At 39.0% G+C, this 21626-nt stretch overlaps 4 protein-coding genes across 5 annotated transcripts; 2 read left to right on the top strand and 2 right to left on the bottom strand.

Annotated features, from left to right (window-relative positions):
* Positions 1 to 4: 4 nt before the first annotated feature.
* On the bottom strand, positions 5 to 10480 carry LOC146520102 (uncharacterized). The gene is made up of 6 exons (XM_085157126.1): positions 8835 to 10480; positions 8431 to 8727; positions 8237 to 8334; positions 8088 to 8135; positions 7764 to 7874; positions 5 to 7634 (listed from the first exon to the last, which is right to left on the bottom strand). The coding sequence occupies exons 1-6, from the start codon at positions 8917 to 8919 to the stop codon at positions 7581 to 7583; spliced, it is 693 nt and encodes a 230-aa protein (XP_085013252.1). The 5' UTR covers positions 8920 to 10480; the 3' UTR covers positions 5 to 7580.
* mfsd13al (major facilitator superfamily domain containing 13a-like) lies at positions 551 to 8751 on the top strand. Of its 2 annotated transcripts, XM_085157124.1 has the most exons (8): positions 551 to 718; positions 2054 to 2368; positions 2451 to 2867; positions 3402 to 3556; positions 3659 to 3742; positions 4219 to 4362; positions 5651 to 5806; positions 7236 to 8751. In XM_085157124.1, exons 1-7 carry the CDS (start codon positions 551 to 553, stop codon positions 5790 to 5792), a joined length of 1425 nt encoding a protein of 474 aa, XP_085013250.1. In that variant the 3' UTR covers positions 5793 to 5806; positions 7236 to 8751. The 2 variants fall into 2 exon arrangements, with proteins under 2 accessions (XP_085013250.1, XP_085013249.1); XM_085157123.1 differs by having other exon boundaries at positions 5651 to 8751.
* A 123-nt stretch (positions 10481 to 10603) lies between the features above and the next one.
* On the top strand, positions 10604 to 16527 carry LOC146520101 (ER lumen protein-retaining receptor 2). The gene is made up of 5 exons (XM_085157127.1): positions 10604 to 10832; positions 12871 to 12971; positions 13069 to 13227; positions 13344 to 13596; positions 15287 to 16527. Exons 1-5 carry the CDS (start codon positions 10742 to 10744, stop codon positions 15319 to 15321), a joined length of 639 nt encoding a protein of 212 aa, XP_085013253.1. The 5' UTR covers positions 10604 to 10741; the 3' UTR covers positions 15322 to 16527.
* Positions 16528 to 17848: 1321 nt separating this feature from the next.
* On the bottom strand, positions 17849 to 20478 carry LOC146520100 (lipid droplet assembly factor 1-like). Its single transcript, XM_085157128.1, has 5 exons — positions 20334 to 20478; positions 19973 to 20086; positions 19692 to 19860; positions 19458 to 19603; positions 17849 to 18870 (listed from the first exon to the last, which is right to left on the bottom strand). The coding sequence occupies exons 2-5, from the start codon at positions 20063 to 20065 to the stop codon at positions 18802 to 18804; spliced, it is 477 nt and encodes a 158-aa protein (XP_085013254.1). The 5' UTR covers positions 20066 to 20086; positions 20334 to 20478; the 3' UTR covers positions 17849 to 18801.
* Between the last annotated feature and the right edge of the window lie 1148 nt (positions 20479 to 21626).

Genomic DNA, 21626 nt, shown 5'->3' with positions numbered 1-21626 from the left:
TTACTTGTTTTTTATCCTCATGCACAGTTAAATAAAGTTACAATAAGGAATGACAGTTAAATATTTTAAAATCAAGTTTCACTGTCGTAACGTCTCACGTTGCCTGACGGAGATTTGTATTGACGAATTACGAAGCAGTAAATATAAGGAAGGAACTTTTTATGCCCAATCAGATCGTGTTTCTTATCCTGAAGTCCCGCCCGTTGGTGAATGTCAAAACAGCTTCGTTGGGGAAGATTTTATGTTTTTTACAATGCCTGGGTAAATATTTAGCAAGTGTTACATCCTAACAAGTGTACATTCATGGGAATTAGTGAACAGGAACAATATCCGTCTCATTACCAGACTTTTTTATTTTTTTTGCCCTGTGGAATTTTGCTATTCTTACAGCAATATCATTAGCAATGCTAAACAGCAGTAGCGTTGTAAAACCGATGCTGCAGGTGACAACAACTCCTCGCTCCTTGCTCGTTTAGAGACACATTTAACTTGGTTAAGCTCTCGTGGCCGTGAAGGTGAAACCTGTCTCGAGCGTTTCCAGACCGGAACAATGAATGTCTTCCGACACCTGATAAACTTTGGGGTGAACCCTGCAGCGCTGGCTTATGCCATGACCACTCTGGGGTCTAGCATGATAAACAATATGTTCAGCTTCTACTATGTGAAACTCTTCCTGAATAGGTACAAGATATCCGAAGGAGCGTTTCACCAATCACAAGTGAGTATGTTGACCTGTCCTTCTTGACCAATACTCTGTGAGTTGCACAGTTGTAGAGTACAATTTAAATAGCCGGTTGCTTGAAATAAAAAACAACTGGCTTCTGAATTCTTCAAAGCATCAAAAAGAAAATATTACCCATAAGAATTTCTATGGGTTTCTATGGAATTTCTGTCTTCATAACATCACTTCAGTATCTGTGAAATTCTCAGCCAGTTGCAGTCAAGAGGGCTAATATAAGCCGATGTTGATGTCGATGTCTAACATGCATGCCCAGGAATGACTTATTTTAGTAACCTAACAATTACTGATTATGATTGAATAGTAATTGTAGTTTCTCTCTACCACTATAAAAAGGATTTGCTTGATGGCACTCAGTGGAATAACAAATACCCAGAACAATGGGAAAGTCCAGAGAGCTCAGTGAATATTTAAGCAGGAAAACTGCTGATTTACACAGGATGGGAAAGTCTCTTGGAAACATTTCTAAACAAATGCAAATTCCAAGATCATCAGTTTAAACAAGTTATTCAAATGCAATTTGCAGAGGTCTAGAAGAACACCCCAACTGTCACTCTCAGATGATAGGAAATGGGTTATGATGTTCAGGAAAAACTCGAAAACCACCAAAGCTGAAAGCTACCATGAACTGGAAACTGCTGGAGCACCAGCGTCACCGTCCAGAGTGAAGTGAGTTTTACATCGCCATGGACTGCGAGTGTGTCAACCGAGATAGAAAGCCCCTCCTCCAAAGTCTGCATCTTCAAGTTAGACTGAAATCTGCAGCTGCTCACATGGACAAGCCAAAAAAGATTTAATCCTAACCTGGTCAAACAAGGCAAAAAAAACTGAGTTATTTGGACACAGTGGCAAGGAATTTTTGAGAAGTAAAGTTGAGGCTTTCAATCTTAAGAATGCTCCATCAGCTTTGGACATGGTTGTGGTAGCATTATGCTGTAAGGCAGTTTTGCGCCCAGTGGTACTGATATATTGCACAAAATGGGTGGAATAATGAAAAAGGAGGACTAGCAGGAGTCACAAAGACAAGGGTCAGCTTGGTAAAGACTTTGATATGGACCAAGGGACGGCATAGGTTTTGGGCTTAACTCTATTTTCATAAGTTTTACAGCTTTTCCTGATGATAAAAACCTCCAACATTGTCATTCATAATACAAGTTCATAAGTGATTAACCAATGGATAAACAATTAAATGGCAGTAAAGTTCCTGTGTTATTTATTTATTTTAAAGTTTACTTTTTTTAAAAAACATTTCTGACAGATTTCCTTGTTATTTTTTTTTTATTATTAATACTTTTACATGCTTCCTATCCACAGGTGGTGTACATGGTGTGGAATGCAGTTAATGACCCTCTCTTTGGTTACCTGCAAGATAACTCCAGGGTACCCTGCTGCTCTCAGCGACGTCTCTCCATCCTGTACGGCGCTCCCCTCTACTCGCTAGCTTTTCTTTTAGCCTGGTTCCCGTGGCGTTCCTACACCCCTGGCGACTGGTTGAGTGGTTTACACTTGACAGTAGCGCTGTGTGCTTTCGATGGCATGCTAACTTTTGTGCTGTTGGCACAATGTGCCTTGTTTGCAGAGATTTCCAGCCATCATCAGAACAGACTTAGACTCATAAAGTACAACCAGGTAGGCCCTTCATCCTGATGTCTATTCTCTCTATGTACCTAAGCATGTCATTCTTTTCATATCCCTTCTTATTTATTACTAGGTGGCTTCTCTCATTGGCTCATCCAGTGTCCTCTTCTGTGGTGTGGTTTCCAACAACATGGAAGACTTCTTGGCCTTTCAGGCATTTGCTGTGCTGATTGCTATCCTGAGCTGTGGCTGCATGCTCTACACAGGCCTCCACAGCGAGAGTCGCTTTGACAATAAAGCATCTCAATCAGATGTTGATCAGACTTCGCATCCATTGGCATGCTCCTTCTCCACGTTGAAAACGTTGACATGGCAAATCCTGACCAACAGGGACTTTCAGCTATTTGTACTAATGAACTTCTTCCAGGTGTTCATGCTGGCCTTCTTTAATAATTTTACCATGATATTTACTGAGCACCTGATTCCTTCAGATGTGCTTCCATCATTGGCAAAGAGCGTCATGTATGGAGCAGGATTCATCTGTCCACAGGTATCGTCCCACAGTGTTAGTGTTTTAGTTTTTTTCCCCATAAAGATTAGAATAAATGTTTTAAAATACCACACTGATTGCTTTAGTCCATTAAAGTCACATGTCCTGAACAGTGAGGTGCAAAGATCATTTTCAGTTGATATTTACTGCTGACTGCACTGATAAAGGAATTGGTAAACTCCGACACATATAATTCTCATGCTTTGGAAAATTTGAAATCCGTTCTCAGGCGGTACCAGTTTTCAGTTCTCAATTTGGAACAAGGTTGAAATATGGGGAATATAGACAATGTTAAATGGACAGTTTTTGTAGTATTTTGGGTAGAAATATTTGCAATAACTACTTAAAACCATTTATTTATATTCGTTCATAAATAGAGCTATTCAGCTGCCCACTCTTCACCTTGCTGAAATGTCAGAGGTCTAAATAAATACCTGAAAGCACCGAAAAGAAAAGGGTTTTAAAATACTTGCAGCTTTTTAATCATCTGCTTTGCCTAACCCAATGTGTTGTTCCTGACTGTCCTCGTTTTAGTTTTTAGTGCTGAGCTCTCAGAGTCTGCTGCATAGGCATGGCTACTACAGGATCATCCTCTTCATCTTCTATGTGGAGGCTGGAATGGCAGCTGTCATGCTAGCAATTGGTCCTCAGCACTACTATTTCATGGCATTTTTCCTCACCATTAACATGTAAGAAGTTACTGCTGGGCTTGTTTGTCTTGATATGTAATTTATTTCTTTTTACTATACTGCATTGATTTTATTTCCTTTCGGTTTCTATGTTTTATACAGGGTTATAATTCAGGGCTCCTTCAGTCTTTTTGGGTTGCCTTTGGCTGACATTATTGACACTGACCTGCAGAAATACAAGCGAAGGTAAGAAACACATTCGACAGTTTGGACACCACTGTCCTTTATGTCATACCGACAAAGCCAAAGTTTTAATCAGGCGAGACATTTACCTTGTGCACTATTTCTGTCAGTTATATGTAACAAAGAACAGCTGAGTTCGATGGGAATATTATTAGTATTTATTCAGAGATGGACCAAACTGGTGGGCCTGCAGACCAACCCTGCCATCCCCTTGACTTGTGTCACTATCATGACTATAAATATGAACGTCAGCACAAATGACTAATTCAGTCATTCCTCAGATTCAAATATAAACCACCTCATTAACTCTGGCTGCTACAGCATTGTTTTAAAACCTCGTCATTTTACTACATAAACTAGGAAAATATGCAACATTATTTCATTTAAGCACTCACAAATCTGTGTACTAACATTCAATGAAACACGTTTATGATTTAATGTGTGATGATGCGTTTTCTTCTCTTCCTCGCCTCCTGTAGTTCCCCTCTCTCTTCCATGGTGTTTGGAACAAATGCACTGTTCACAAAGCCAGCTCAGTCTCTGGCTCCTATGATAGTCTTAAGTATCCTGAACCAGTTTGGGTATGAACAGCTGAAGGATGTCACAAAGGATTCAGATCCGAGGTACAGAGAGTTTCTTGCTACTTGTTGACTTAATGGACGCAAATGTTTTTGAAGCTGGTTTTAAGATTATACCCATAAATCTATGACATGTGTCCTAAGTCTGTCTGTTAATACTTTATGTCATAACTTGCTGTACAGAAAACACTAATAACCTGAGGAAAAAATAAGAGGGCCTTGCTGCAGCTGCTGACACCTATGTTTAATGTAGTACGTTTTCCAAAGCGTTCAGTTACTATTCAGCTTTAAGCCTGGGGCCGTTTATCCCATTATAGTATAAATATGTAGTAATACAGTATTTTTCTATTGAAATGTAGATAATCCATCCTGTATAAAACAATAGCACCATGTAACAGCAATCTAACTTTGACCAATAAACTGTGATGACACTGATGGATTTAAAGTGTGTTTTAGATTTTAAACAAATGCAGAATAAGAAGCTAATCTAAAAAGTTAAAACTGTAAAGTAGTAAAAATAAACCACCAAAAATCCACCACTGTGATCCCTTATAATTTCAGATAATCTAGACAGAGGCACATTTAATTTGAAGGAGAACAACATTTTTTTTTTATGGTTGCTATTTAGTTTTATTATGCAGAAAATCAACTTTATAGTCAACTGAATAAACACCAGTTTCAAGAGACAGCATCTCTGATTTGGCCTTTTTATTTCTAAGGTCACTGTTTATATAATTTTCTAAAATCTTAACCACTGAAACATTTGTTTTCCATCTACAATGTTTTTTTTTTTCTTGGGCTCTCCTACAGTTGCTTTGTATGTGTCACAGTTTCAATTAATTGTTATATATCTTATCACAGGCCCTCACTTGATCCACTGCGTGGAAATAAAAATAAGAGTCCCTTTAGACCACCTTTCTTCTAAGTGGCAACCTTCGTAAACATAACATTTAACCAGTGGGTGGTTAAATTGTGCTCATAGCCATGAGCACAATTGGCCATGTTAGGGATAGTGTTTCTCATTGACATCGTTCAGAGCCAAGACCTTGTCATAAACTGTTTAGAGGAGTCTGAAGAGTGCTTTTGGCTCACAGCGATTCCTTGCACATAAACTGACTCTTGAAATATCTCAAATCTATTTGGTTTTGTACGTCCACTAATTCCTCTTTACACCATTTATAATCTTGCTTTTCATAGTGACATTAAAAACGAGTCACAGTCAACATGCACAGGCATACTTTTGCAGTTTCCGTAATTAGCATTGTGACAGTTAGGATGATTCAGCTGTAAATAAATGTAACTACACCAACACTTTGTTTGTCCTTGTTTTTAGTGCCTTGGAGAGCCTCCACAGAGCCATGTTCTACTTGGTTTGCTTGGTGCCCATGTGTGTCGCTGCTCTGCAAGTCCTGGCTTGGAGGCCGTTTTCCATTCGCAACAGTCACACAGTTGACACAAAGTGTATTGATGGCTAACATCAGTATTCTCGGTATTCAAAGAACCTGGCTTAATTGCCTGTAGTTGGGATCTGTAAATGAGTCATTTAAAATGAGTATTTTTGTATATTTAAATGAGTGAATATATTGAAATTTTAACAGGGAACAACTGTAAATCATCAAGTACCTTAAAATCAAACAAATCAAGGGGCTTTAAATATTTGAAGTGGAAAGAAGTAAATGTTTTAAATGGCAATTTTCATCTGGGTGCAAATATATCTAGATTTTATCCCACTTACTTTGATTTAAAAGTGGTATTTTACTTCCCATTCTTAAACATTTACTGATTGTTGGGTTGGGCGGGGCACAAATTCAGCATTATAATAGTTTGTTAGTTTATAATTAGTGTGTGAGATATATTTTTATGACAAAATCCCACCAACTGTTCAGCTACACTTATCAGCATCCTACATGATAAGGTGGATGTTCGGAAGGCCAAAAGGTTCTGAGTAAACAATGAACTTAAGTAAAGGAACTTTACTCATGCAAACATTGAAGTTGGATGTTAGATCGCTGCTTTAGCAATGAGAACAAATAGTCGAGACATTCTGGATCCTCAAAGAGTCAACTGAAACACAAACTCAAGCATCTACTTGAAGAGAAGTATTTAGTTAACAGCTTCACATCTCTGGAACAAAAAACTAGTCGTGTGGTTATTTCTTGAAGACTATCATTTAAGTGTCAACTTTGATTTTTTGATCATTTTGTGCACAAAAAATATTTTGTTTAATTTTTTTGTTTGTTTATGATGCTTTTATATATCATCTATATCAGCGGTTACCCAACCCCCGGGCCTCGGACCGGTACCGGTCCGTGAGTCGTTTATGCAGTCTTTGAATGAAGGCTGTAAATGGTGAAAACTAATCTAAGGATTATAATCCAGTGTATGAATGGACATTATAATGTAAAATGTATTGAGATTTAGGGGATGGGATATGCTTCACAGCTGGCTAAGAATGCTAAACACTGCCTTAATGTGAATTTCTAATAAGTTTACTGTGATTTCTCTAAAGAGAAACAACGCCCTCTCTTTTCCTATGATAACATAAGCTGTATTTGACATACAGACATGTGCTGTATTTTGTTCTATGTTTTGATATCAGATTCTATAAATGTGTTGTTTCTAATTAAAAATGGTAAAAAAAAAATCTATCCGTGGTACATTTATGTTTTTGATTAGATTTTAAGAATATTTTAAAGAAATTCTTGGTCAATAATGTAACAAACATTAAGCGCTATCAAAAAATTGCCATGACTTCTTTAATGAGAAATGGCTTTATCATTTCATGTCAGTTCACTGCCAGTAATCGTCGTGATTAATGATTCGTGCAATAAAAGGTGTAACATTTTGCTTTTTGTAGAAGTGAAATTCAGATGTAATTCCTATGTGGATCGTCTAATTATCCCCCTTTTGTGTTGCAGAAAGTCCTGAAAATAAAATCCTTGGAAAAAGTTGTTATGAGCAACAAGGAAGCTGTGGAAGCGCGGTGGAGACCAACACAACTTCGAATGCTTTGTGAGAGGCGGGTTGTGTAAGAGCCTTAACGTTTAGAGAGGAAATAGTCGCCTGTTCCACGCTGGTTTTGTAGTTTTTATGTCTCATTTCATGAGAAAAGATAAGCAACAAGCACAAAGGACTTATATCCTTTGCAGACTTGCTTGTTTCCTCAGACTCAACAGCATCATCCAGCTGGTGTTTAATGGCTTTACAATTTCCTTTCCGTCAAGATGATGGAGGTCTCAATTCATCAATTCCTTGAATGAAGCTTAGACATTTTGATAGATGTCATCAGAAGAATGCTGCAGGTCGTTGCTCGAGGCCTGAAACGATATTAAAACTTGGTCAAAAACAGTTCAATTTAACTTTCTACAGACATCCTGCAGCAGAAGTTACACAATCTGTCTGTTTGACTAAATCTAACCTCAACATGCTGCAACAACAACATTTACCTCAACTTCAGAAGAGCTTCTGCTTGCTGTTTGATTGTTTTTCTCCATGTTTCTCTTCTTGTGCATTTCTTTCAGCACGTCCTGGAACTGTACTTTTTTATTTGCGTTTTTCTATAAGGGAAAAGATGAGTAAAAATTTATTATAAAGCCCTTTTTTTTGGAGGGTGGAGTTAGGGTTTTTTTCTGCCTTGGTATTTACAGAGGGTTTAGTTCGTTCCTGTTCCTCTTTTTTTTTTTTTTTTTTTTTTTTTTGCATCTGTGGGCTTTTCCCTATTTAGAAAACAATGGATTCATCAAACATAAGTTAAAACAGAAGAGAGAGACCTTGTCGTTTTTGGATGTCTTTCTGCAGATGTTCATATTGCAGCCATACTACAACAGAAAGGGAAAGGTTAATTTCACGTCAGCACAAACTGACTTTCAGTCCGGCTTGCACAATAGATCACATTAAAATAAATGTGTCTGTGATTCACCTTCTTTAGAATGATGAGCATCACTATAGCCAAGCTGTAGACAGCCAAGAGGACAAATGATACCAACACGATTTTTTCCATCATTATTTTAGCATTTTCTAAAGAAAAAAAAAAAGGAAAAAAAGAAAGAAAGTGAAGGCGTCATCTTCATTTTAATGACTGTAAAATGAGTTTTCTCTCTAAACAGTCCTTACCTCTCACTACAAGAGTTGCTCCCTCCCCTACAAACGGTGTGCAGCACCCATTCTGAGTTGCTGCGGCACAGAAGTACATCCCACTGTCACTCGCTTTAAGTGAATTAATTTGAAAAGACACTTCTCCTTGGTACTTTTTAATCATATGAAGTGGTAGAGGGACATTCTCTTTGAACAAGTAAAATTTTACTGAACACTTGGAAATAACTGTACAATTGAAAACAACTTCTTCCCCTATTTTCTTCCAGATTACGTTGTTTGACTTTGATATGTGGACATGACATGTATCCTCGCCAGCTGCAATAAACAGGCAAAAGAGAATCCATATGAATCACACCCAGCCTTTTACATATATTTCCTAGAGGAATTATTTACAGACGGCAAAGATATGAAAATGATCTTACCTGTGACCAACAGGTGGGCGAGCAGGAGAGAAAGCCAAAACAACCGGTCCATGTCTGCTGCTTGAAAGACACTGAATGATCTCATGATTCCTGGTATCAGCCGTTTTTTTTTTAGATGGCTGACAACATGGGAAGTGGTAGACTGGACTTCCTCAAGTCTACTAGTTCCTTCTTATTTTCCTGTATTGTGCAGCTCTACAGTGCAATTAATGGATTTGTATATATTCAAAGCGTGTTTATCTGTTTATGGTAACATAATATTATGAACTACTGTACTACTAGTATTTACTGTTTAAATTGTACGTACATTTAACTCTTGATTTCACGCTCTTAAATGAAGGATTGCAAGGTTTGGTGTCACTGGCGATGGGAAATCACAAATAGCCCCGTCACCCCTTATTACCCAACATGGGCAACATTTTTGCGTGTAGACACAAATGTCAACTCATGCTGTGCACACGTGATGGCGAAATCTAGGAACGGTAGAACAATAGTTTGAATTATTGAGAATGTGTAGAGAAGTGGTGACAGGACTCCGGCAGTAATAATATCATGCGGGATTATGCGGAAAGTAAATAACAGTGCAAGTCAATAAAGCTGAATGTGTAGTTTTGGTTTGGAGAAATGTGTATGAAGCAATCGTGCTCACACAAGAGAGTAAATTCTAGGAATTTTGTTTTCACTGATTTTATTTTCTCCACATTTTGTTATTTATGCGTCTACACTGCCTTGAAAGAGGATTTACCACATTCCTGACTTCTTAGCTTTTTTGCATATTTGTCACATTTCACGTTTCATAATAATCAAACACAACCTGAGTAAAAACAGAATGAAGTTTTTTAATGATTCTTTTCATTTATCAAGGGAAAAAAGTTATCCAAACCTACTCAGCCCTGCCTAAAAAATTGCCCCGCTAACCTAATTTTGAGGTTGTGCCCAATTTGACAGCAAGTACTGCCAGACACTCATGCCACGTCCCTCCACCCTCTTGTAAATCATTACTTAACTGTGATTAACCATATTTTTGGCCTGACAACTGCCAGACCTGCTTACTCAAGAAATACATATCTGGCACAGTAAAGTGGGGTAGAAATATCCGAAAAAGCCAGCACATCATGCCCATTTAAGCACAGGTGAGGAACAGTCATAGACATCTATCAGTCTGGAAAGAGTTAAAAAACCGTTTCTGAGGCTTTGGGGCTCCAGTGAACCACCCAGTGAGAACCGTTATTAACAAATGGAGAAAACTTGGAACACTGGTGAGCTTACCAGGAGTGCCCTGTGAGCCAAAATTACTCCAAAAGTGCATTGAGGACTAATTCACAAGGTTACAAAAGACATCTAAGGAACCGAAGGCTTCATTTGGCTCAGTTAAGGTCAGAGTTCATGCTTCAACAATAGGAAAGAGACCGGGCAAAAATGGCCTCCATGGGAGGATTCCATGGAGAAAACCACTGATGACTAAAAAGATCACAAAGCCTGGTCTTACGTATGCCAGAAAAAACATTTTGATGAGAGCATTTCATAAAAAGAAAATCATATCAACAGCCAGTTCTTGCTGCCAAGGATGGCACAGCCAGTTATTAGGTTTATGGGGTTTACAAGTCTGTGATGACCCCTCCTCATTCAACCAGGGCTCATGTTCTCAGCGTCGTGCTTGTTGTGGGCGGGTTCTCTCCTGCTGTCACTCATTCTCTGGTCCAATGCAAATCTGTCTATGTGTTTTGTCCCGCCCCCTTCCACGTCGACCTGCACTCTCGCCATATTTTCAAGACCGTGAATCCCGGTGTGTTGTGCCTCCAAGTTGAGCAGAAGAATCCTTCACACCAGGCAGGATCAAGCGTGACCCGTTTCGAAGTCCACGTTAGCTTCTCAGTTGTGTCTCTGTTATTTTTCTTTTCGCAGCTATGAACATCTTCAGGCTCACAGGAGATCTTTCTCATCTGGCTGCTATCATCATCCTGCTACTCAAAATATGGAAAAGCAGGTCGTGTGCAGGTGAGCACCGGATATAGCTTTAATATAAATGCTACAGTGAGGTTTTCTAATGTCACTAGTTCCGTTTCACTTGTGTTAATTGATAAAAAATCTGATCTTTTAAGGCAGCAACCTCTAAGCTACCTACCTAGCAATGCTAACGTTTCCTCTTCATTCATTTGAAGCAGTGGCTAATAGCTGCTGAATGGGCTAACTGATGATGGCAGCTAAAAAGTGCTGCCTGCATCTCCATCACAAGCTACTACTAAGTTTGCTGCAGTTAGAGAGTGAAATATTAAAGTTGGTGGAAAATATAACGCAAACACATCAAAGTAATGGTTGACTTTGAAGGAATTCCTTTTGTACGTTAATCGTTCTCCGAGCTGTGGATTGAGTGCGGTCAGTTGGGTTCCTACTGCTTACTGGACAATTAAGCACATTAATGGAATCTTTAACAAATATACTTAGAATAACTTTTTGCAGTTTCTGCTTCTACGTTTCAGCACCACCCCATCCACCTCACATCCATTTACTCCTGCTGGGATAGTTTGACTGTATAAGTGTGAGGGGCTCGATTTTTGGGTCTGGCTTCTGACGTGGCGTTCTAGAAAGCGCTACGGAAGTAGCAAACCTGCTAAAAAGAGTTTGTACAAAGTTTTACTTATTTAAAAATGCATTTTATGCTTATAGACTCACATACAAATTTAGGCATTAATAATAATAACTAACAACATAAATAGCAGTGATGCAGTCTGATTATCTGAAGTCATAGAAGGGGGGCAGTTTTGTGTCCCACTTTCGATAAAGATTTGTGATTGATTAAAAAAGTTGACGCATGCGTTTTGGGTGAAAAGCTAAAACCTGAAGAATATGTAGCTTTGTGTTAAATCTGGAGGTACTGGAAGTTTTGTGTCGAATATTGATTGATTTATTAAAACGTATAGGTCTTAACGGTCACTTACACGACTCCTTATGGAGATCCCCAATGAAACGAAACCAAGAGAAAATCTAACTTGTGTTGAGGAAGAGATGACTCAAAAGTAAATCTGAGAGGCTGTTAATTGAACTGGTCTGTCATTAAAATTGAAAGACAATGAATATGCACTCAGCCTGACATCGACATACATTGAACATACAAATAATTTGCTTTTTTTCTGAATATACATACTCTTAACATATAGCATCCTCTGATCTGAGGTCATTGATTTTAATGACCAATAATTTTGAATACTGTCTACTTGTGGAAACTGGTTGAAAAAACACAGCTGTTTATAAAGAGTGTCTCCTATTATTTATTATTTTATTTATTTCCCCGCGTTGCCTGTCTCTTACCACTGCCACCGGTAGATCGGGGCACACGATGACCGACCCAAAATACCCTTAAAAAGTGTGATATCAGTTAAGAATATAAAGAACATGGATCAAAACATTTGACATTGTTCAGGAAAGATTGTTATAGATTCCAAAAAGACACACCGAACAGGCCAAACTCAAACATGCCACAGAGAGTGAAAATGGCACTTGCTGAAAACCCCCAATGTTTATCAGGAAGAATGTCGAGCAAACACTAGTTGAGATTCCTGGAGAATTAGGACCTGATTGTGGTTTTGAGGTGGTGCATCATGTTCTTGAATCATGTGTACCCTGTATCATGGGAAGATACAGGGTACACTTTGGACAGGACATGAAGTCTGATAACAGTTTTACTCATGCTCACAGATAAGAACAATTCACAGCTACTTAAAAAAAAAACAAACAAATCTAATCTCCATGTATTTGGAATACGTGGGAAAAACTGGAGTCCCATGGGCAAATCAGGACAGGCTAACATCACTCATTATTCCATTAACTCTTTAAAATTAATCCAAACGAAAAGAAACGGTCTTGTTTTTTGAACCCTTGAGACTTCGGAGTTTCATCTGTTTTTCCAGCAGATGTCACTGTTCAATAAAGAAAAAACATGATTTGTGTTTTGCCCAGGCTGCTTGTGAAGCTTTGTGTGAACTGCTGAGGTATATGTCAGCCTAAACTGTGTTTCTGCTTGATATTTTTCTTAAAGGCATCTCTGGAAAGAGCCAAATTCTGTTTGCTCTCGTTTTCACCACACGTTACTTGGATCTGTTCACCTCTTTCATCTCCCTGTATAACACATGCATGAAGGTAAGACACCGCCAACCACACAGCCCTGACCCTCACATAGGTTTCACCATTTCTCCCAGAACACTTCAGTGACAGGCTGTTCTTTGTTGTTTGCCAGGTGATCTACATTGGTTGCGCATATGCCACCGTATACCTAATCTACGCGAAGTTCAGGGCCACCTACGATGGAAACCACGACAGTTTCAGAGTGGAGTTCCTGGTGGTTCCTGTCGGGGGTCTTTCTGTTCTCATTAACCATGACTTCTCTCCCCTGGAGGTGAGTTCAAACTGCTGTATCGCAGTCAAAGTGTGAGGCGCATGATCTATTCCAAACCAGACATTTTGGGAGTAAATGTAAAATTGTGTTCCTGAATATGTAAATATCTTCTTCAGATCCTGTGGACGTTCTCCATCTACCTGGAGTCGGTGGCAATTCTGCCTCAGCTTTTCATGATCAGCAAGACCGGGGAGGCTGAGACGATCACCACCCACTACCTGTTCTGCCTGGGGCTGTATCGGGCCCTTTACCTCTTCAACTGGATCTGGCGTTTCTACTTTGAGGGCTTCTTTGACATGATTGCCATAGTGGCTGGTGTGGTCCAGACTGTCCTCTACTGTGACTTCTTCTATCTTTATGTCACCAAAGGTGGGTTTAAGCATCAATATTATTCAGATATTGGCTAATTTGTTATTGTTTATATAGACGTGAAATATGTGGGGACACTTTAGTTGATGTAGTTGCTCCTTGTGGCCTCGCTGGCCCTGAAATCATTCCTTAAATTTGATGAAAGTGATGAGTGTAAACATCCAGTGTCTTGTTCCCTGGAAAAACCTCATCCTATTAGCCTACGCTAATCTGACGTTTCAGCAGCGCAAGTTTCCTGAAAGAAAATTCTCCAAAGTTATGGCTGTTTAAGACAAAATTCCCTCCTTATGTTACTGTAAATCGAGTGTCAATAGGCATAAAGGAGATGTTGTGCAATGATTTGGAAATTCCCAGCTGGTTTGATGGTTGTTAGCATCAACTGAACTTGTATTTTATTATTATTTAATATTCTTTCTATTTTACAAAGCCAAATTATAGTGCTTTGAAAACCCACCCATGCATTTCCTTCGGCTTACCTAATTCAGGGTCATGGGGGTGACTGGAGCAAATCCCAGCTGGCACAAATCAAAAGGCAGGATACAGCCCGAGCAGCTCGCCAGTCTGTCGAAGGGCTTTCAGAGCCATTAACACCAATTCACTGTTTAAACAGCGTTATTAGAGAAAACTGCTGCATCTGTGGAGACACTCGTTTGTCACTACAGAGATCTTTGGAAACTCAAATTTGATGTTTTTTGTAAGTTTGTTAGATTTTAACTCAACTTAGTTGATATTTTTTAAGTTCCTTTTTTAAATGGATCTCATTTTGTTGGTTGTTAGTTGTTACTTGTAGCTTGTTGATTGGGGCAACTTGGATTATTTTTTTTTATCATCCTCATCTGGAACTTTCAGTTGCTCCCTTATTTTTGACCTTTTAAAAGGTCATCACAGCTGATGGATCCGCATGTTTGATTTGGCACATTGGATGCCTTTCCTGACGCAATCCCAATCTCATTTAATCAGGCTCGTCCCATAGCTTGTGACCCCCTGGGTTTGTGTCCTTTCCCAGAAATAAACCAGGGCTCTCATTTAAGGCAAATGTGTTAAGCATCCATATAAAAAATGATTAGCAAGTGGATTGAACATGAGAAATATGTTTGTTTTTCATTCATCAACACGTCAAAGGAACTTTTATTCTCTGCACGGGGGACATAGTTCTTGGAACAGTTTAACTCAAAAGAGCCAGAGGGCGTTCTTAACTGCTGTGAAAAAGCTTGACGTCACCCAGAAAATCTGTCTCATCCTGAAAACTCACGATTGTATTCATCAAATGTGACGGCTGTGCAAAACTACACACTTGGATGTACTTGTCCTTTTGCTCCCGCACAATGGGGGCTCACACATCTTTCTGTTTGCTGTTTAAAGGATTTTTCTAGTCATCAATTAACCTTTTAACATGAAAGCTTGTATCAGGTAACGCCACACTGTTTGAATGCAAAAGAGAGAGTTGCTGGAAATGAAAATGATTCCTTTTAAAATTAATGTTTAATTTGTAGCATTAGTGATCGGTTCATCTTTAAAAGACAGCTTTCCCAAAGCCTTTGAGCCACAAAGAGGGAACACAGACTGAGGAATGGTCCACTTTTAAGTGATCCTACATGTGTAGTGTCAGTGCATAGTGGAATAAATAAAGTGTGGCTGTAGGAATAAAGATGGCTCTCACCTGATGACTGTCTAACTTTATATCCCTCAGTGTTGAAAGGCAAAAAGCTGAGCCTGCCAGCGTAAAAAAGCATGGAAGGAGACGGCGACTCCGAGCAGACTCAGGAGGTGTGGAGAGGAAGTCATGGATTCTCATGACCTGTAGTAAAAGACGCCTGAGACAGAGAGCCAACTATCGGGGGAAAAACACTAGTCTTCTTGATGATTACTGATGGAACTGGTAAATGCCAACAAACACCAGAGCTGAACAAAGATCAGTCCAGATCAACTATTGGATTTTTGTGTTCAGCATCTTGCCTTAAGCTTTTTTTCATTGCTGTTCAAATAGGAGAAAAGGATTTTTTTTTTTTTTTTTTTTTTCGCTACATGTGAGGTGTATGCGCTTTTTTTTTTTTTTTTTAAGAAAAACATCATCCATGGTGGTCGACTTTGATAAGTACCTTGTTTGACTTGGTAATGAAATGCACAAAATGTACAGTCTTATTAAAGCGTGAGATAAAGAGTGATGTATCAGAGTGCCTGATAAAGTTCTCACAGTTTCTCACAGTATTTTTTTTAAATTCTTTTTACTTTTGCATTTTTTTTAAGGTATGCATATCCTCTAATACATGTATCAAGTTTTTTTTTTTTCTGTAATGTTTAAAGAGGTCAACATAATTTCGCACCAGCATGCTCATTATTTTGTAAATCATGGCTTTCTAAATGAACATTTTAACAGAATTAATAGTTTGATCTTAAATTCAAGAAGTAACCCATGAAATGAATGACTTTAATGCCAGCAATCATTTTATCGCAGGTATCAGTATTTTCCCAATGTCTCAAATAAGGATGCTTGGTAACGGTTTATATTCTGCTCACTGTTCTTTGTTATATAGCTTCACACAGTCTTGAATAAATGCTGCATCACATTTATAGATGTCGACAGAGCACAAACTCTCACCGCACCCCGGCAACAAACTCATGAACGCCTTCCGGTGGCGACGTGCCAGTTACGTGGATCCTGAAGTGTTGGGAATGGGGACAAAACTAATCGCCACTTTTCCCACAATGGGGATGCTTCCCTGTTTATCCTCCAGCACATTGTCACATCTCAGTTGTTTCCTGTATGGCTAAGTTATTAAGAAGGTGCGATGGTCACCAACGGGTGCATTACTAAAAAGGCCTCTCGTTTCTTTTTATAGTGGCGTTCCTAAATAATTGATTCATTTTATTCTTTTTTTTTTTTTTTTTTTTTGCATGTTATCACCTCCATTAAAGATTTTATGAGAATCATATCTAGTGTGTGTGTGTGTGTGAGTGATTTTTATTTTTCCTTTTTCCAATCAAAATTGTAATGTCTTTTGTTAAATATATAATCTGCAAAGGTACAAATGATGATAACCAGAGAAAGAGAAAAAAATAGGTCCCGAAGGAGGCAAGAGGAAAGAAATGAAGGAAGAAAGGTAGATGAACTGCCAGAGATAAAAATAAAGACTTAAGATCCTCCACACCTTTGGCTGTGGACAGTTCAAGATGAGCAACAGAAGTGTCTGGCTTGTGACTGTCAACCATCAAGGGCTACTACACAAAGTAATTCATATACTTGCTACAGAGTGAATAGAATTGCTTAAAAAACAACCAACCAAAATAGAGCATGTACTTGCAATAAAATTCCAGCATATACAGTTTAAACAAAATGGGATTTGTCAGGATTTCCGTATCACTCACTCACTCTTACTTTTCATATATTTGAATTGAAGATACTGTTGAGTACACGTGGTGTGTTCAGCCTCAGCCTGGACTTTCTCATCCTTGTCCCAGTAACTCTTCCAAGAACAACCCGGTAGCAGGTTTTCCAGGTTTTGGAGATGGTACTGGAAGCATGGTTGCAATGTACCAGAGCCCTTTCTATGCTGTTTGTACTGAAAGAAGGTTGGTGTGGGAGCTTGTTTCTGCCACTGGAAAAAGATTTTTTTTTTTGCCGCCCATAATTCAAAATCTTCAGTTTATTGTTTTGAAAGTTAGATATTTTGAGAATTTTTTTTCGGTGGTTGAAGCGTCCATAGAGTTGGTGTAAACCATGCTGCTTCCCTCCTTTTAATTTCTACTTCTGTGTACAACATAGCCTTTGCAAGTAGCAGACACCATTTCCAGCAGTTATGCCTGAGTGGCCGTATCATCAAATGTGATACAGCCCAGGGAGGAATCGTCCAAAACGCCTCTCCATCACTTCAGCTTTCATAGAAAACACTGGAGAAACACTAACATAGTTTGAGCTACTCAAATGCCCTGAGGGCGGATGAAATGAATCCACACTTGATTTGGCACAGATTTTACACAAGATGCCCTTCCTGACGCAAACCTCCCATTCACGCAGACTCGTGACCCCTCCTGAGGCTGCATTTATGTCTTTTCCCAGAAACAAACCAGGGATCAAACAACTAATGAACATCATTATCTCTAAATTCAACAAGAGTTCTCTTACTCCAGCTAAAGCCAGATAAACCCGAGATGTGACTTGGATGAAGCAAAGACCAGATGGTTTTTGATAACGAGAAATAAAGTATAGAAATGTTGATAGAATAGCGAAACATACCATACAGCGTGCACTGGGTTCAGTTTACCCCAACAATGTTTAATTTGTGTTCAGTCATCAGATGCACAATATGCAATATGGATAAACATCTTCTCAGTACATGGAGTTTGGCCTCATTATGATTGATATCACACCAATAAACAGCTGTGTACAGTAAATAACTACAACTGCATGTTCTACACAACATTTGTCACCATTCTTTATTTTTTGGAGCGACCCATCAGAATATTTTCACCCCTGTTTGGACAGAAGCTTTCCTCTTCACAGGTAACAGCAAACATAAACACATGACAGTCATTTTGGTGCATTTCACTTAACATCAAGTAGCTGTACACTGCAGTCGAACACACAAACATATCAGTATTTCCATTCTAACAAAATGTTCATCTGTAATGAAGTAGTGCATGACCTTTGGGGGGGATAAAGTAACACTGCAAGTGCATGAGTTCCCCCTTTTCTCTAGTTCTTGAAATGAGCCTCACATAAAGCCTCCCTCACTGGTCAATGAGCCCTCACACTGAATGTTTTTGAGAGTTTTTAAAACTGGACGCTACAAATAAGGGATGGATAAATAATACAGGCACACTACTACACAGCTGTAAGTCTTCACACAATCAAAGGAGTGGCCATTATAAGAGTGCACGTTTAAAACACTTCGTCATCGGCTTCACTCTTCAGATCGGAACGCTGCCTGCGTCTTTGGCATTTGATTAAAACAAGGCTGCTTGACTTAGCAAATGAGGTAGGTTCAATATTAGCTATTCCATGGGTCTCTCTCTTTCTCCACTACAGTGACTATTGAAATAATAACAATATTAGGCTTAAGACATACAATAACAATGAGATCTGCTACAACAGCAGATTTCAAACAAAACACCACAGTGCACGTTCATGAGTCTGTATCACTGCATCGCAACCTCCCGGATTCAGCAGGGCTGACTCAAAACTTCAGGCAGGCAGAAGAAGAAAAACTAGTTGGCCTTCGAGTCCTTCTCTGTTGAAGTTTCACACTCTGTCTTCTCGCCCTCGATTACACCTTTCTGTTATCGAAGAGAAAAACAGATTACATCCACTAAGAAAACAAACGTTTCCAATGCAAGCTACAAACTTTTTACCATTAACCGATGATATGAAAATGTATGCCTGTTTATGTCTAAAAAGGACCTGCCATTTTCCTTATTTTCTGTTACATATTACTAGCGCAGGGTTGGACCCCTGCTTGCCTTCACAGCTGCCTTAATTCTTCATGGCACAGATTCAACGAGGTGGTGGAAATATTCCTGAGATTTTGGTCCATTATCAAGAAGCTGAAGAAATGTACCTAATAAAGTGACGACTGAATGTATACAGTTCATATTTAATAAGTCAAAAGTTAATCTGCAAGTAACACCTGTGAGCCAGTAGCTCATCTCTCAGGCAGCCAATCAGAAGAGAGTTGTCTTTAAGGGAGCTAGAAGGTTGTTTCAGACAGTAAATGAAGGTCTGATGAATGTCAGAGCTACTCTAATAGAGCTCATGAATAATAACATTGAACTTAAAATGAGTATAATAGATCCATTTTAATTTACAACACAAACTTTGTTCCAAACAAGGCAACTAAACTCCTGCTTAATTGTCAGTACGTTACCTTTGTCAGATGTGGGTAATAACGGTTCAACAGGCTGAAAGTGGTGACATGCAAAACATTGACGACGGCCGAGGCCACGATGGCGAAGAGGGCGATACCAGAGAGCACCCAGAGCAGAGCCAACCCTCCGACAAACAACAGGAATGCTGAGAGAGCAAACACAGGTGACAGGTTTGTGACTACCAGGTGGTGCGGTGTCATAAAATACTACAGCGCAAGGGTGAGCACACCTACCCTCACAGAAAACAAAACCCACTGCAGATATCATCATGGTCACAACAGCAAAAGTGACAAAGAGTCCAACAGGCACTGCAGCCATAGCGCAGAACATCAGAGCTGTGAGAGCTACAAACGAGTGGCTGCTGAGGTACCGCCCAAGTCTGGTATTCAGCAACCGTGCTACCTGTAAGAGATCAGGTTTCAGTGCAGCTGCAAGACAAACCATCAGCTGATGCACACAAATTAGTGAAAACATAAAAGACTTTGATAAGTGGAGGTGTGAAGTTTTGGGTTACCCTGGGGTCATCTTTTAAGTGTTTCACCAAGGCCGTCCATCTTTTCTTCAGCTGCTCAAAGTCAGCCCCACTCTCACTGCTGCTGCTCTGCATCTCCACACAGGTCTAAAGTGACTGAGAAGGAGGAAAAACACACACAGTCAATCTGGCTGCTTAAATCCCAACACTTAGCTTCCTATTTAAAAGTTACTCCAACGGCTCAACACATCCTCAGTTCAGCCCCAGTAACAATAAAAACTAGCTCAGAAACAAAATCTGGGATAAAGCTAACAACTGTTGTGAACTTCTGTTGCCGTTCACTGGACGAAAGTAACTTTCATTACACACTTTTTAAACACAAGTTCTGCTGTGAGGTACAAACCTTAAACTGAGTCTCGGAAGCTCACAACATGAGAGAGAAATCACGAATGTCTCGTGGCTGCTTAAAACACGTCCACGGAAACAACACACCCATTTAAAAACGCACATCTCCTTTCTTCTCGTCCCGCCTCCTCCTTCTTCCTCTTCACAGAAACTCAGAAAGGGTTTTCGATGTTAACGCTGCTACCTAGTGGTGGCCTCAGGTATTGCAGCTCTAGGTGGCTAGCAAGAGCAACGGAGCAAAGAAAATTAAAAATAGTATAATCTACAATAAAGGTGACCTAGTCCCATACTGAAGGCTTTGTCTTGTGAGGGAGTCCGTTAAAAATAAAATATTAATAATTATAGAGCAGTGACAAAATAATACAAAATGAATTTATTATTATTATTATTTTTTAAATACACTCATTACATTGTAAAATGAAACTTTAGCTCTTCCCCATCCTGCACTTTCTTTTGTTTTGGAGAAAAGAAATGACTGATGGCCCCAAAAAGTTGATTCTGTTCATCATTTTCAGTGGAAGAAACGTTGCAGCGTCACTCATCCAAGGGTCTTCTTCACTTGGATTCCTTTTTGGGATTTCCTTACCTGAAGACTGCACATGAACAAGACACTTTGTGACTGATGATATCACTCTGTGACTCTACCGCAGAATAAAATCTGGATGCAAGGATGCAGGAATCATCTGGAGTGACCAAATATTTGCACTGCTCTCTAAAACCGTTTATAAAAGATTTAAATCAATTTAAATAAATGAGAAAATAAATGAACAATAGATTTTACTTCCAAAATAATAAACCAGCAGCCACTCCAAAATAAGCATGGCAAGTCGTGTGTACTTATTTATTTCCTAATATTAGGAAAATATATTTTTTCCCACAAGGAAACATATACAGATAGGTAACCATAAGGCAGTAGAATTAAGTATATAGTAATAAAATGTATATAATGAAAACACACATACCTGACCTAGTCAGACTCATGTATATTTACTGTCCTCTAGTGGTAAAAATGATACTTTGCACACCATAACATCACTGATACAGTCATTTGTGTTTAAATGTAAAAACAAATAATAACTTGATAATAACATGTAATACTTTCATTGCTAATGCATTAATAATGATGTGGCGCTTACGATCACTGCTTCATGTTATATTGATGTTACCTCTTATTTCGCCATTAACTGATTATTGGAACAGTGAAGTTTCTTCCCAGGTTGTTCTCCTGTTCCTTTTCAGCGGTGACATTTCCTTTACCCTCAAATGTATTTCCACCTGCACAGCTGCGTGT

Source organism: Neolamprologus multifasciatus, chromosome 4 (genome assembly GCF_963576455.1).
Source record: "Neolamprologus multifasciatus chromosome 4, fNeoMul1.2, whole genome shotgun sequence".
Lineage (NCBI taxonomy): Eukaryota > Metazoa > Chordata > Actinopteri > Cichliformes > Cichlidae > Neolamprologus > Neolamprologus multifasciatus.
Note: the sequence above shows the minus strand (reverse complement) of the source record. Positions and strands in the feature narration are given on the sequence as shown.